The sequence below is a fragment of the Nerophis ophidion genome, linkage group LG06 (genome assembly GCF_033978795.1).
Source record: "Nerophis ophidion isolate RoL-2023_Sa linkage group LG06, RoL_Noph_v1.0, whole genome shotgun sequence".
Taxonomy (NCBI): domain Eukaryota; kingdom Metazoa; phylum Chordata; class Actinopteri; order Syngnathiformes; family Syngnathidae; genus Nerophis; species Nerophis ophidion.
Window position 1 is genome coordinate 11,187,958 of NC_084616.1, and position 14,471 is coordinate 11,202,428.

Genomic DNA, 14,471 nt, shown 5'->3' on the forward strand with positions numbered 1-14,471 from the left:
ACTGATGTTGCTTTTTGATGCTGTACCGCCTCAGGGATCGAAGGTCACGGGCATTTCTCAACATTCTCTGAACCTTTTGATGATATTACAGATCGTAGGTGGTGACATCCCTAAATTCCTTGCAATAGCTGGTGGAGAAATGTTGTTCTTGAACTGTTGGACAATTTGCACACGCATTTGTTGACAAAGTGGTGACCCTCGCCCCGTCCTTGTTCGTGAATGAGTGAGCATTTCATGGAAGATGCTTGTATAACCAGTCAGGCCACCCACCTGTTCCCAATTAGCCTGTTCACCTGTGGGATGTTCCAAATTAATGTTTGATGAGCATTTCTCTGTCTTTTTTGCCACTTGTGCCAGCTTTTTTGAAACATGTCCCTCATGCCTTCTGCTGCGAGCACGGCTCGCTCTTCCCACATCACGGCCACGCCTATGCTCAGCTGCAAGCAATCTGCAATCGGCGCACCTGGTTCCGATGAGGGCAGACGGCATAAAGACCAGCTTACCCAAACATCCTGTGCCGAAACGTACTTCTCTGTACATAGTAATCTATCGCATCTCTGGCTCCCCTCCTGCATACTTGCTCTCTCTCTGTGCCTTCCCAGTTCCCGCATTTTCTTTCCTTGTGGGGTGGTATATAGCTTGAGGGTTCCAGGTTCGATCCCCGCTTCGGCCATCCTAGTCACTGCCGTTAAGTCCTTGGGCAAGACACTTTACCCACCTGCTCCCAGTGCCACCCACACTGGTTTAAATGTAACTTAGATATTGGGTTTCACTATGTAAAGTGCTTTGAGTCACTAGAGAAAAGCGCTATATAAATATAATCCACTTCACTTGTGCTTTCCCTGTCTCCCGTGATCGAACTGTGTGCCTCGACTTCCTATTGGATCCCGGACTGCCTCCCTCGTTCCTCGACCCATGCTTGGACACGGACCTTTTGACGCCTCGCTATACCCCCCGACAACCTGCCTTTCCCGTCCAGGACTTAGATAAAAGTTAATCACAAACACACACACACACACACACACACACACACACACACACACACACACACACACACACACACACACACACACACACACACACACACACACACACGTTTTGTCACACTACATTCTCTAGTTTATTCTAGTATTGTTTATTATTATACACCTACTCAGTGGCCTAGTGGTTGGAGTGTCCGCCCTGAGATCGGTAGGTTGTGAGTTCAAACCCCGGCCAAGTCATACCAAAGACTATAAAAATGGGAGCCATTACCTCCCTGCTTGGCGCTCAGCATCAAGGTTTGGAATTGGGGGTTAAATCACCAAAAATGATTCCTGGGCGAGGCCACCGCTGCTGCTCACTGCTCCCCTCACCTCCCAGGGGGTGGGTCAAATGCAGAAGACACATTTTACCACACCTGGTGTGTGTGTGACTATCATTGGTACTTTAACTTTAACTTGATTATTATATACCGTATTTCCTTGATCTGCCGCCGGGTGTATAGTATGTGCCTGCCTACAATTACTGCCGGGTCAAACTTGTTTCGCAAAATAATTAGCGCATGCTTAGCATTACCGCCGGCTCAGGATTAACGCCGGGTCAAACTCGTTTCGCAAAACATTATTTTTATTAGCGTATGTCTAGAATTTCCACCGGGTCAAACTCGTCACGTCACGAGTGACACTTCACCTGTCATCATTTTCAAAATGGAGGAGGCTGATTTCAATCATTTGAAATCGCATAAAGGGAAGAAGATTAAGAGCTATTCAGTAGGATTTAAGGTCCAAGCTATTGAATATGCTAAAAAGAACAGTAAGCAGCTATGTTTTATTAACATACCGTAGCTGCGTGTGTCAAATATGAGTCATTAAATGACTCCCGCCTCCTGGTGGTAGAGGGCGCTAGTGATCCTTCTTGCGACTACTCGGCTGCAGAAAAAGTGACAACAAGCAGCAAGAGTGAGCAGCGATCGTTTATTTTTTTCCTCTCGCTTGCACTTTTAAAATGGAGGATTACATATCTAAAATAAAATAGTTTTCTAAACTGGACTTTCAATGGAAGCAGGAGGTAATAAAGGAATATCTCCATCGAGACGGAGAGACTTTTAAAACTGAAGAAAGATAAGGAAGACTTCTATAAAGAAGTTATCAATGCTTTTAATCGGAAGGAGCTGCGCATGGACTTCATTTATAAGTAAAGGTAAGACCATAATAACGTTTTTTTTCATTAAATGTGCTTTTCATGATGGTATCCTTACATCACACTCAAATGTATAAGCGCAGGCCTAAATTTACCGCATGACTTTGGTAAGTGCCGGAGTGAGAAGAGGTTTTAAAATAATTAGCGCCCCGGCGGCAATTCAAGGAAATACGGTAAATAGTGTTTGTATATATAATAAATCAAAGAGCTACTATGCACCCTTGTGGTCTGTGCCGTCAACTCCTCCTGTACGTAACAATGTTGCAGGCATCACTTTCCAAATGAGCTAAAATTTGCCAAAAATATCAAAGTTTACCAATTGGAACGTTAAATATCTTCTCTTTGCAGTCTATTCAATTGAATCTAGGTTGGAAAGGATTTGCAAATCATTGTATTCTCTTTTTATTTACCTTTTACACAACCTGACAACTTCACTGCTTCTAGGTTTTGTAGATGTGATGTTTTGGAGACTTCTTCTATGATGCGTACACCTAACAAAAGGGACATACACCGTAAATACTCCAATTAAGGCCTCTACTCATTCGACCTGAGCTGTGGCTGTAGGCGACCTACTGATGAGCTCTATACATTTGATGTATGATCCGGCTATAAAATGGTGTGATGCTATTATTGCTGACTGGACAGTTTTGCATTAAAGGCCTACTGAAATGAGATTTTCTTATTCAAACGGGGATAGCAGCTCCATTCTATGTGTCATACTTGATAATTTCGCGATATTGCCATATTTTTGCTGAAAGGATTTAGTAGAGACCATCGACCATAAAGTTTGCAACTTTTGGTTGCAAATAAAAAAGCCTTGCCTGTACCGGAAGTAGCAGACGATGTGCGCGTAACGTCGCGGGTTGTGGAGCTCCTCACATCTGAACATTGTTTACAATCATGGCCACCAGCAGCGAGAGCGATTCGGACCGAGAAAGCGACGATTTCCCCATCAATTTGAGCAAAGAGGAAGGATTCGTGGATGAGGAAAGTGAGAGTGAAGAACTAGAAAGAAAAAAAAAAGACAGAGCAGTGGGAGCGATTCAGATGTTATTAGACACATTTACTAGGATAATTCTGGAAAATCCCTTATCTGCTTATTGTGTTACTAGGGTTGTAGTGAGATTATACTGTAGTACCTGAAAGTCGGTGGGTTGTGGTGACCGCCGGTGTCTCTGAGGGAAGCCACGCAGCTGCCTCTTTGACAGGTGCACGAGCAACGACGCAAACTCTGCTCATGTCTACGGTAAGAGCCGACTTATTACCACAATTTTCTCACCGAAACCTGCCGGTTGACATGTGGTCGGGAACCATGTTCGCTGGATCGCTCTTTTCCATAGCCGTAGGGAACGGCGTGGCGAAGTTGGTAGAGTGGCTGTGCCAGCAATCTGAGGGTTACCGGTTCAATCCCCACCTTCTACCATCCTAGTCACATCCGATGTGTCCTTGGGCAAGACACTTCACCATTGCTCCTGGTGAGCGCCTTGCATGGCAGCTCCCGCCGTCAGTGTGTGAATGTGTGTGTGAATGTGGAAATACTGTCAAAGCGCTTTGGGCTTTGGTAGAAAAGCGCTATACAAGTACTACCCATTTACCATAGTAAAGCTTCACCTTCGTGAATGTAAACAAGGAAACACCGGCTGTGTTTGTGTTGCTAAAGGCGGTTGCAATACACCGCTTCCCACCTACATCGTTCTTCTTTGACGTCTCCATTATTAATTGAACAAATTGCAAAGGATTCAGCAACACGGATGTCCAGAATACTGTGTAATTATGCGACGACTTATAGCTGGGATCGGGCTGGAAAAAAATGTCCGCTACAATCCGAGACGTCCCGACGTTTTCAACAGGATACTTTGCGAGAAATTTAAAATTGCAATTTAGTAAACTAAAAAGGCCGTATTGGCATGTGTTGCAATGTTAATATTTCATCATTGATATATAAACTATCAGACTGCGTGGTCGCTAGTAGTGGCTTTCAGTAGGCCTTTAAGATTGCTTTCTCATGCACTCCTAATCATGATTCAATAAAGAAATATATGTTTTTCTCTATTTGATGGTGGAGATGAGCTAGAATTGGAGCATTTACGAGGTACGTGTCATCAGTTTGGTACTCATGGTTAGACGACCTTCTTCTCGCTGGGATGCTACACGGAAAGGCTGCGTCTGTGGGAAAGTTCTGGTCCTTACCTGGTCCTCAGGCGTCCCGGGCGTCGGGCGTGGCCATGGGGAAGAGCATGTCGCTCTCCAGGGAGAGGTTGTTCCCCAGGTGGCCCCTGAGCAGGAAGTGCGTCCTCCTCTGCAGGAGCCTCTGCTGCTCCTGCTTGAGCTCCACGTAGGAGCGCGAGAAGGTGTGGAAGATGGAGGTGACGGGGAAGGCCATGAGGAGGATGCCGCTCAGGATGCTGCTCAGCGCCACCACCTGGCCCGGGATGCTGCGCGGCACCATGTCGCCGTAGCCCACCGTCGTCATGGTGATGACGGCCCACCAGTAGGTGGCGGGGATGCTGGTGAACTCCGGCGCCGCACCCATCTCGCTCTCGATCAGGTAGACCAGCGGCGAGTAGAGGGCGATGGCCACGCACAGGAAGAGGAGCAGCAGGCCGAACTCCCGCGTGCAGCGGCGGGCCGTCAGCCCCAGCGTCTGCAGGCCCAGCGAGTGGCGGGCCAGCCGCATCACGTAGAGGATGCGCAGCGCCCGCAGCACACGCAGCACCAGGCCCACCTTGTCCAGGTAGCTGCCGCCGGCGCCGGGGCGGCGCTGGCCCTCGGAGGTGGTGTCCACCAGCAGCGTGATGTAGTAGGGCAGGATGGCCAGCACGTCGATGAGGTTGAGGGGCTGGCGCAGGAAGGTCAGCTTGGAGCGGTCCTGGATGAAGCGCAGGGAGAACTCCAGGGAGAACCAGGCCACGCACACCGTCTCCACGATGAAGATGTTGTAGCACATGTTGGAACACCTGCCCTGCTCCGCACACACACACACACACACACGCACACACACACACACGCACACACACACAAGTACTGTTGCTTGGGTACCACCAGGGGGCGCCGCTGCATTGCATTATCTAGCACAGACCGGTCTCAACACATTCATTCATATTTACAAGTATTATTGTTCACTATTAACGCATTATTCATGCACTGGTTACATATTTACAAGTATTATTGTTCACTATTTACACTATTTATGCACTGGTTACATATTCACAAGTATTATTGTTCACTATTAACGCATTTTTCATGCACTGGTTACATATTTACAAGTATTATTGTTCACTATTTACACTATTTATGCACTGGTTACATATTTACAAGTATTATTGTTCACTATTTACACATTATTCATGCACTAGTTACATATTTACAAGTATTATTGTTCACTATTTATTAGTTGTGCACTGGTTACATATTTACAAGTATTATTATTCACTATTTATTAGTTGTGCACTGGTTACATATTTACAAGTATTATTGTTCACTATTTACACATTATTCATGCACTAGTTACATATTTACAAGTATTATTGTTCACTATTTACTAGTTATGCACCGGTTACATATTTACAAGTATTATTGTTCACTATTTACACATTATTCATGCACTGGTTACATATTTACAAGTATTATTGTTCACTATTCACTAGTTATGCACTGGTTACATATTTACAAGTATTATAGTTCACTGTTTACACTACTTATGCACTGGTTACATATTTACAAGTATTATTGTTCACTATTTACACATTATTCATGCACTGGTTACATATTTACAAGTATTATTGTTCACTATTTACACTAGTTATGCACTGGTTACATATTTACAAGTATTATTGTTCACTATTTACTAGTTATGCACTGGTTACATATTTGCAAGTATTATTGTTCACTATTTACTAGTTATGCACTGGTTACATATTTACAAGTATTATTGTTCACTAGTTACTAGTCATATACTGGTTACATATTTACAAGTATTATTGTTCACTATTTACACATTATTCATGCACTGGTTACATATTTACAAGTATTATTGTTCACTATTTACTAGTTATGCACTGGTTACATATTTGCAAGTATTATTGTTCACTATTTACTAGTTATGCACTGGTTACATATTTACAAGTATTATTGTTCACTAGTTACTAGTCATATACTGGTTACATATTTACAAGTATTATTGTTCACTATTTACACATTATTCATGCACTGGTTACATATTTACAAGTATTATAGTTCACTATTTACACTACTTATGCACTGGTTACATATTTACAAGTATTATTGTTCACTATTTACACTAGTTATGCAATGGTTACATATTTACAAGTATTATTGTTCACTATTTACTAGTTATGCACTGGTTACATATTTACAAGTATTATTGTTCACTATTTACACATTATTCATGCACTGGTTACATATTTACAAGTATCATTGTTCACTATTTACACATTATTCATGCACTAGTTACATATTTACAAGTATTATTGTTCACTATTTACTAGTTATGCACCGGTTACATATTTACAAGTATTATTGTTCACTATTTACACATTATTCATGCACTGGTTACATATTTACAAGTATTATTGTTCACTATTTAGACATTATTCATGCACTGGTTACATATTTACAAGTATTATTGTTCACTATTCACTAGTTATGCACTGGTTACATATTTACAAGTATTATAGTTCACTGTTTGCACTACTTATGCACTGGTTACATATTTACAAGTATTATTGTTCACTATTTACACATTATTCATGCACTGGTTACATATTTACAAGTATTATTGTTCACTATTTACACTAGTTATGCACTGGTTACATATTTACAAGTATTATTGTTCACTATTTACACATTATTCATGCACTGGTTACATATTTACAAGTATTATTGTTCACTATTTACTAGTTATGCACTGGTTACATATTTGCAAGTATTATTGTTCACTATTTACTAGTTATGCACTGGTTACATATTTACAAGTATTATTGTTCACTAGTTACTAGTCATATACTGGTTACATATTTACAAGTATTATTGTTCACTATTTACACATTATTCATGCACTGGTTACATATTTACAAGTATTATAGTTCACTATTTACACTACTTATGCACTGGTTACATATTTACAAGTATTATTGTTCACTATTTACACTAGTTATGCAATGGTTACATATTTACAAGTATTATTGTTCACTATTTACTAGTTATGCACTGGTTACATATTTACAAGTATTATTGTTCACTATTTACACATTATTCATGCACTGGTTACATATTTACAAGTATTATTGTTCACTATTTACACATTATTCATGCACTAGTTACATATTTACAAGTATTATTGTTCACTATTTACTAGTTATGCACCGGTTACATATTTACAAGTATTATTGTTCACTATTTAGACATTATTCATGCACTGGTTACATATTTACAAGTATTATTGTTCACTATTTACTAGTTATGCACTGGTTACATATTTACAAGTATTATAGTTCACTGTTTACACTACTTATGCACTGGTTACATATTTACAAGAATTATTGTTCACTATTTACACATTAGTCATGCACTGGTTACATATTTACAAGTATTATTGTTCACTATTTATTAGTTATGCACTGGTTACATATTTACAAGTATTATTGTTCACTATTTACACTAGTTATGCACTGGTTACATATTTACAAGTATTATTGTTCACTATTTACTAGTTATGCACTGGTTACATATTTACAAGTATTATTGTTCACTATTTACACATTATTCATGCACTGGTTACATATTTACTAGTATTATTGTTCACTATTTACTAGTTATGCACTGGTTAAATATTTACAAGTATTATTGTTCACTATTTACTAGTTCTGCACTGGTTACATATTTACAAGTATTATTGTTCACTATTTACACATTATTCATGCACTGGTTACATATTTACAAGTATTATTGTTCACTAGTTACATTTACTGGTTACATATTTACAATTGTTATTGTTTACCAGTTATTACACTAATTATGCACTGGTTTCATATTTACAATCATTATTGTTCACTATTTACACTAGTTATGCATTGGTTACATATTTACAGGTACTATTGTTCACTATTTACATGCATTGTTTACATATTTACAAGTATGATTGTTCACTATTTACACTATGTATGCACTGGTTTCATATTTACAAGTATTATTGTTCACTATATACACTAGTTACATATTTACAAGTATTATTGTTCACTATTTACACATTATTCATGCACTGGTTACATATTTACAAGTATTATTGTTCACTATTTACTAGTTATGCACTGGTTTCATATTTACAAGTGTTATTGTTCACTAGTTATGGTACTAGTCATGCGCTGCTTACATATTTACATGAAATATTGTTCACTATTTACATGCATTGTTTACATATTTACAAGTATTATTTTTCACTATTTACAACAGTTATGCACTGGTTACATATTTACAAGTATTATTGTTCACTATTTACACATTATTAATGCACTGGTTACATATTTACAAGTATTATTGTTCACTAGTTACATTTACTGGTTACATATTTACAAGTATTATTGTTTACCAGTTATTACACTAATTATGCACTGGTTTCATATTTACAATCATTATTGTTCACTATTTACTAGGTATGCACTGGTTACATATTCACAAGTATTATTTTTCACTATTTACACAAGTTATGCACTGGTTACATATTTACAAGTATTATTGTTCACTATTTACTAGGTATACACTGGTTACATATTTACAAGTATTATTGTTCACTGATAAAACTAGTTATGCACTAGTTTCATACTTACAAGTAATATTGTTCACTATTTACACTAGTTATGCACTGTTTACATATTTACAAGTATTATTGTTCACTGATAAAACTAGTTATGCACTAGTTTCATACTTACAAGTAATCTTGTTCACTATTTACACTAGTTATGCACTGTTTACATATTTACAAGTATTATTGTTCACTGATAAAACTAGTTATGCACTAGTTTCATATTTACAAGTAATCTTGTTCACTATTTACACTAGTTATACACTGGTTACATATTTACAAGAAATATTGTTCACTATTTACACTAGTTATGCACCAGTTTCATATTTACAAGTAAAATTGTTCACTATTTACACTAGTCATGCACTGGTTACATATTTAGAAGTAATATTGTTCACTATTTACATGTACTGTTTGCATATTTACAAGTATTATCTTTAACTCTTTACACTAGTTATGCACTGTTTACATATTCACAAGTATTATTGTTCACTATTCACATGCATCCATACATCCATTTTATACCGCTTATTCCCTTTTGGGGTGGCGGGGGGCGCTGGCGCCTATCACAGCTACAATCGGGCAGAAGGCAGGGCACACCCTAGACAAGTCGCCACCTCATCGCAGTATTTACACGCATTGTTTACATATTTACATGTATTATTATTCACTATTTACATGCATTGTTTACATATTTACATGTATTATTGTTCACTATTTACATGCATTGTTTACATATTTACATGTATTATTATTCACTATTTACATGCATTGTTTACATATTTACAAGTATTATTATTCACTATTTACATGCATTGTTTACATATTTACAAGTATTATTATTCACTATTTACATGCATTGTTTACATATTTACAAGTATTCTTGTTCACTATATACATGCATTGTTTACATATTTACAAGTATTATTATTCACTATTTACATGCATTTACATATTTACAAGTTTTCTTGTTCACTATTTACATGCATTGTTTACATATTTACAAGTATTATTATTCACTATTTACATGCATTGTTTACATATTTACAAGTATTATTATTCACTATTTACATGCATTGTTTACATATTTACAAATATTCTTGTTCACTATTTACATGCATTGTTTACATATTTACAAGTATTATTGTTCACTATTTACATGCATTGTTTACATAATTACAAGTATCATTATTCACTATTTACATGCAGTGTTGACATATTTACAAGTATTCTTGTTCACTATTTACATGCATTGTTTACATATTTACATGTATTCTTGTTCACTATTTACATGCATTGTTTACATATTTACAAGTATTATTATTCACTATTTACATGCATTGTTTACATATTTACAAGTATTCTTGTTCACTATATACATGCATTGTTTACATATTTACAAGTATTATTGTTCACTATTTACATGCATTGTTTACATATTTACAAGTATTCTTGTTCACTATTTACATGCATTGTTTACATATTTACAAGTATTATTATTCACTATTTACATGCATTGTTTACATATTTACAAGTATTCTTGTTCACTATATACATGCATTGTTTACATATTTACAAGCATTATCCTTCACTATTTACAATAGTTATGCATTGTTTACATATTTACAAAAATTATTTTTCACAATATACATTAGTTATGCACTGGTTTCATATTCAAAAGTATTATTGTTCACTATTTACATGCATTGTTCACATATTTACAAGTATTATTGTTCACTATCTCCACTAGTTATGCACTGGTTACATATTTACAAGTATTATTATTCACTATTTACATGCATTGTTTACATATTTACAAGTATTCTTGTTCACTATATACATGCATTGTTTACATATTTACAAGTATTCTTGTTCACTATTTACATGCATTGTTTACATATTTACAAGTATTATTATTCACAATTTACATGCATTGTTTACATATTTACAAGTATTCTTGTTCACTATTTACATGCATTGTTTACATATTTACAAGTATTATTATTCACTATTTACATGCACTGGTTACATATTTACAAGTAATATTGTTCACTATTTACATGCATTGTTTACATATTTACAAGTATTATCTTTCACTATTTACAATAGTTATGCATTGTTTACATATTTACAAAAATTATTTTTCACAATTTACATTAGTTATGCACTGGTTTCATATTCAAAAGTATTATTGTTCATTATTTACATGCATTGTTCACATATTTACAAGTATTATTGTTCACTATCTACACTAGTTATGCACTGGTTACATATTTACAAGTATTATTGTTCACTATTTATACTAGTCATTCCCTAGTTACAGCTGCTATACATTTACATTGTCTTATGCTATCTGCTATTTGCTGCTACATTTGCTGCCTTGAATTTCCCCCTCGGGACAAACAAAGTTTTGTTTTAAATTGATTTGACCATTCAAACATCTGTGGTCATATCTTTCGTAATGATTGTAAATAATAGGCAACATTCCAAAAAAAGGGGAATTCCTCTTTAAGGCATAACCAAGCATGCATCAGTATAGCTCTTGTCTCAAAGTAGGTGTACTGTCACCACCTGTCACATCACACCCTGACTTATTTGGACTTTATTATTTTAAAGTGTTTTAAGTCTGGTCTTAAGATCCACTTTTATTCTCTGGCTTCTAACACTACGTGAGTTGTGTGGTCCGCGGTGTTTTTAAATTTTGATTTCTGTCTATTGTTTTAATTGGTTTTAACCTTTAAAATATGTTTTTAATGATATTTATTTTTACATTGATTTTATATATTTTTTGTTGTTGTGGTTTTTCTTCAGTTGTTGGTGGAGCTAAGGATAATATTTGAATATTGTTTTTAACATTGTGCAGCACTTTGGAAACATTTTTGTTGTTTAAAGTTAAGTTAAGTTAAAGTTAAAGTAGCCATGATAGTCACACACACACACAGACACACACACACACACACACACACACACACACACACACACACACACACACTAGGTGTGGCGAAATTATTCTCTGCATTTAACCCATCACCCTCGATCACCCCTTTGGAGGTGAGGGAAGCAGTGAGCAGCAGTGGTGGCATGTGCTATACAAATAAAGTGGATTGGGTTGTAGTGTTTTAGTTCTTGTCTCAGGCTCCTATTTTAGTGGCTTTTTCTCTTTTTTCCTGTATTTTCCTGTAGCAGTTTCATGTCTTCCTTTGAGCGATATTCCCCGCATCTACTTTGTTTTAGCATTCAAGAATATTTCAGGATGCCACCCGAACGCCTCCCTAGGGAGGTGTTTCGGGCACGTCCGACCGGTAGGAGGCCACGGGGAAGACCCAGGACATATTGGGAAGACTATGTCTCCCGGCTGGCCTGGGAACGCCTCGGGATCCCCCGGGAGGAGTTGGACGAAGTCGCTGGGGAGAGGGATAAGGGCGATGGCCCTCGGATAAGCAGAAGTAAATGGATGGAATATTTCAGTTGTTTTGTCCTTCGCTGTGCGGACATTGTTGATTGTCATGTCATGTTTGGATGTACATTGTGGACGCCGTCTTTGCTCCAGAGTAAGTCTTTGCTGTCGTCCAGCATTTTGTTTTTCTTTACTTTGCAGCCAGTTCAGTTTTAGTTTCGTTCTGCATAGCTTCAATGCCTTTTCTTAGGGGCACTCACCTTTGGTTTATTTTTGTTTTAAGCATTCGACACTTTTTTACCTGCACCCTGCCTCCCGCTGTTGCCGACGTCTACAAAGAAATTAGCTACAGGCTGCCATCTACAGATATGGAAGAGTATTACGCGGTTACTCTGCCGAGTTCTAGACAGCACCGACACTCAACAACAACACATCATTTGCAGACTATAATTACTGGTTTGCAAAAATATCTTTAACCCAAATTGGTGAAATCAGATCATCTCCGGCACAGCAGACTGTATCTCACGGCACATGTTGACCAACACTGGTTTAGAAATTAGCAAGGATGGCGCCTACTCACCTCCTCCTCCTCCTGCCTCATGGCGGGCATGGTGCTGATGGACAGGTTGACCGCCGTGATGGTGACGAACAATACGGACAAGCAGGCGAAGATCTGCCCGGGGAGTCCAGAGTGCGGCCTCTCCACCATGTCCCTCAGCCTCGACATGAAGCGACTCAAGCGGGACTCGGCGGGACGCCCCCCGCTGTCCGACTCGGACAGATCCCGCAGGAGCTCGTCCTCCTCCGCCGCTCGCTCCATGGCCTCGAACTCCTCCATGCGGTGCAGCAGGCGGCGGCGGCAGCACCACTCCAGGCTCTCCTCCGGCACCCCCCAGTAGAGCATCTCCTCCCGGAAAGAGAGGGCGCACATCTCCCTGAGCGAGCGCAGCTTGCCCGCCCGCAGGTAGGTCAGGATGGTGCGGAAGGCGCAGGGGTTGCGGTCGAAGAAGAACTCGTTGTGCGCCACGTCGTAGTCGTCGCAGACGCGCATGATCTCGTCGAAGCTGCTGCACGGGTGCAGCCGGCCCAGGCGGGACAGCGGGAAGTCCTCCAGGGTGGTCCAGGGCAGCTGGTAGCGCATGCCGCCCACGTTGATGATGGCGTGGAGCTTGCGGGCGTCGGACAGTGACGCCGGGCCCGGCTGGGGGGCCGGCTGCGCCCTCTTGTAGAAGGCTCCCTTGCGGGCCTCCTGCTCCTGCTGCGGGGGAGGGTCCAGGGAGGCGTCGGAGGCGCAGCTCAGGGCGCTGTAGTCATAGTCGGAGCCGGAGCCGTCACCCGCCAGCAGGGTCATCTTCACTGGCCTGATCGCATGACCGCACCTGACACCTGTACGCTGTCACCTGACCAAAAGACATATGGTTTTTAGAAACACAATTACATTAACTCTAAAGGCCTAGTGGTCACATACGTGGACAGCACCTTTTAGCTGTTATTTCCAAAATGGTGTACACTACTGAATTGGGGTCTTATGGCCGCGTATGTGGACACTTATACTGCCATCTGGTGGTGTCAGAAGAGTATAACAATGGAATTTGGGGGAAAAAAGTGTAAAAATAAGAATTAACATGTCACTGAACATGAAGTACACATTTGTGTACTTATGGACTAAGTACATCATATCAAAAGATGATTTTTTTTTTTTTAAATTAAATCAACATAGAGGCAAACGACAACTTTAAAACATACCGGCTTAGCTACGGCACCTGGCAGCCATCTTGGTATAGACCAGGGGTCAGGAACCTTTTTGGCTGAGAGAGCCGTGAAAGCCAAATAATTCAAAATGTATTTCCGTGAGAACCATATAATATTTTTTCACACTGAATACAACTAAATGCGTGCATCTTTAAGTAAGACCAACATTTTTCAGATTATAATAAGTCTCTTATTATTTTTAAGAACATTGTAATTCTAAAAGTTAACCAATAATAAATATAATACTTCTTACCATGAATGCGACATCTTGAACAGGTGTGATAGAAAACGGATAGTTGGATTAAAATGCATGAGAATGTT

At 38.7% G+C, this 14,471-nt stretch overlaps 1 protein-coding gene across 1 annotated transcript; it reads right to left on the reverse strand.

Moving 5' to 3' along the window:
• Positions 1-3,223: 3,223 nt before the first annotated feature.
• On the reverse strand, positions 3,224-13,761 carry kcng1 (potassium voltage-gated channel, subfamily G, member 1). The gene is made up of 2 exons (XM_061902219.1): positions 12,979-13,761; positions 3,224-5,143 (listed from the first exon to the last, which is right to left on the reverse strand). The coding sequence occupies exons 1-2, from the start codon at positions 13,747-13,749 to the stop codon at positions 4,379-4,381; spliced, it is 1,536 nt and encodes a 511-aa protein (XP_061758203.1). The 5' UTR covers positions 13,750-13,761; the 3' UTR covers positions 3,224-4,378.
• Between the last annotated feature and the right edge of the window lie 710 nt (positions 13,762-14,471).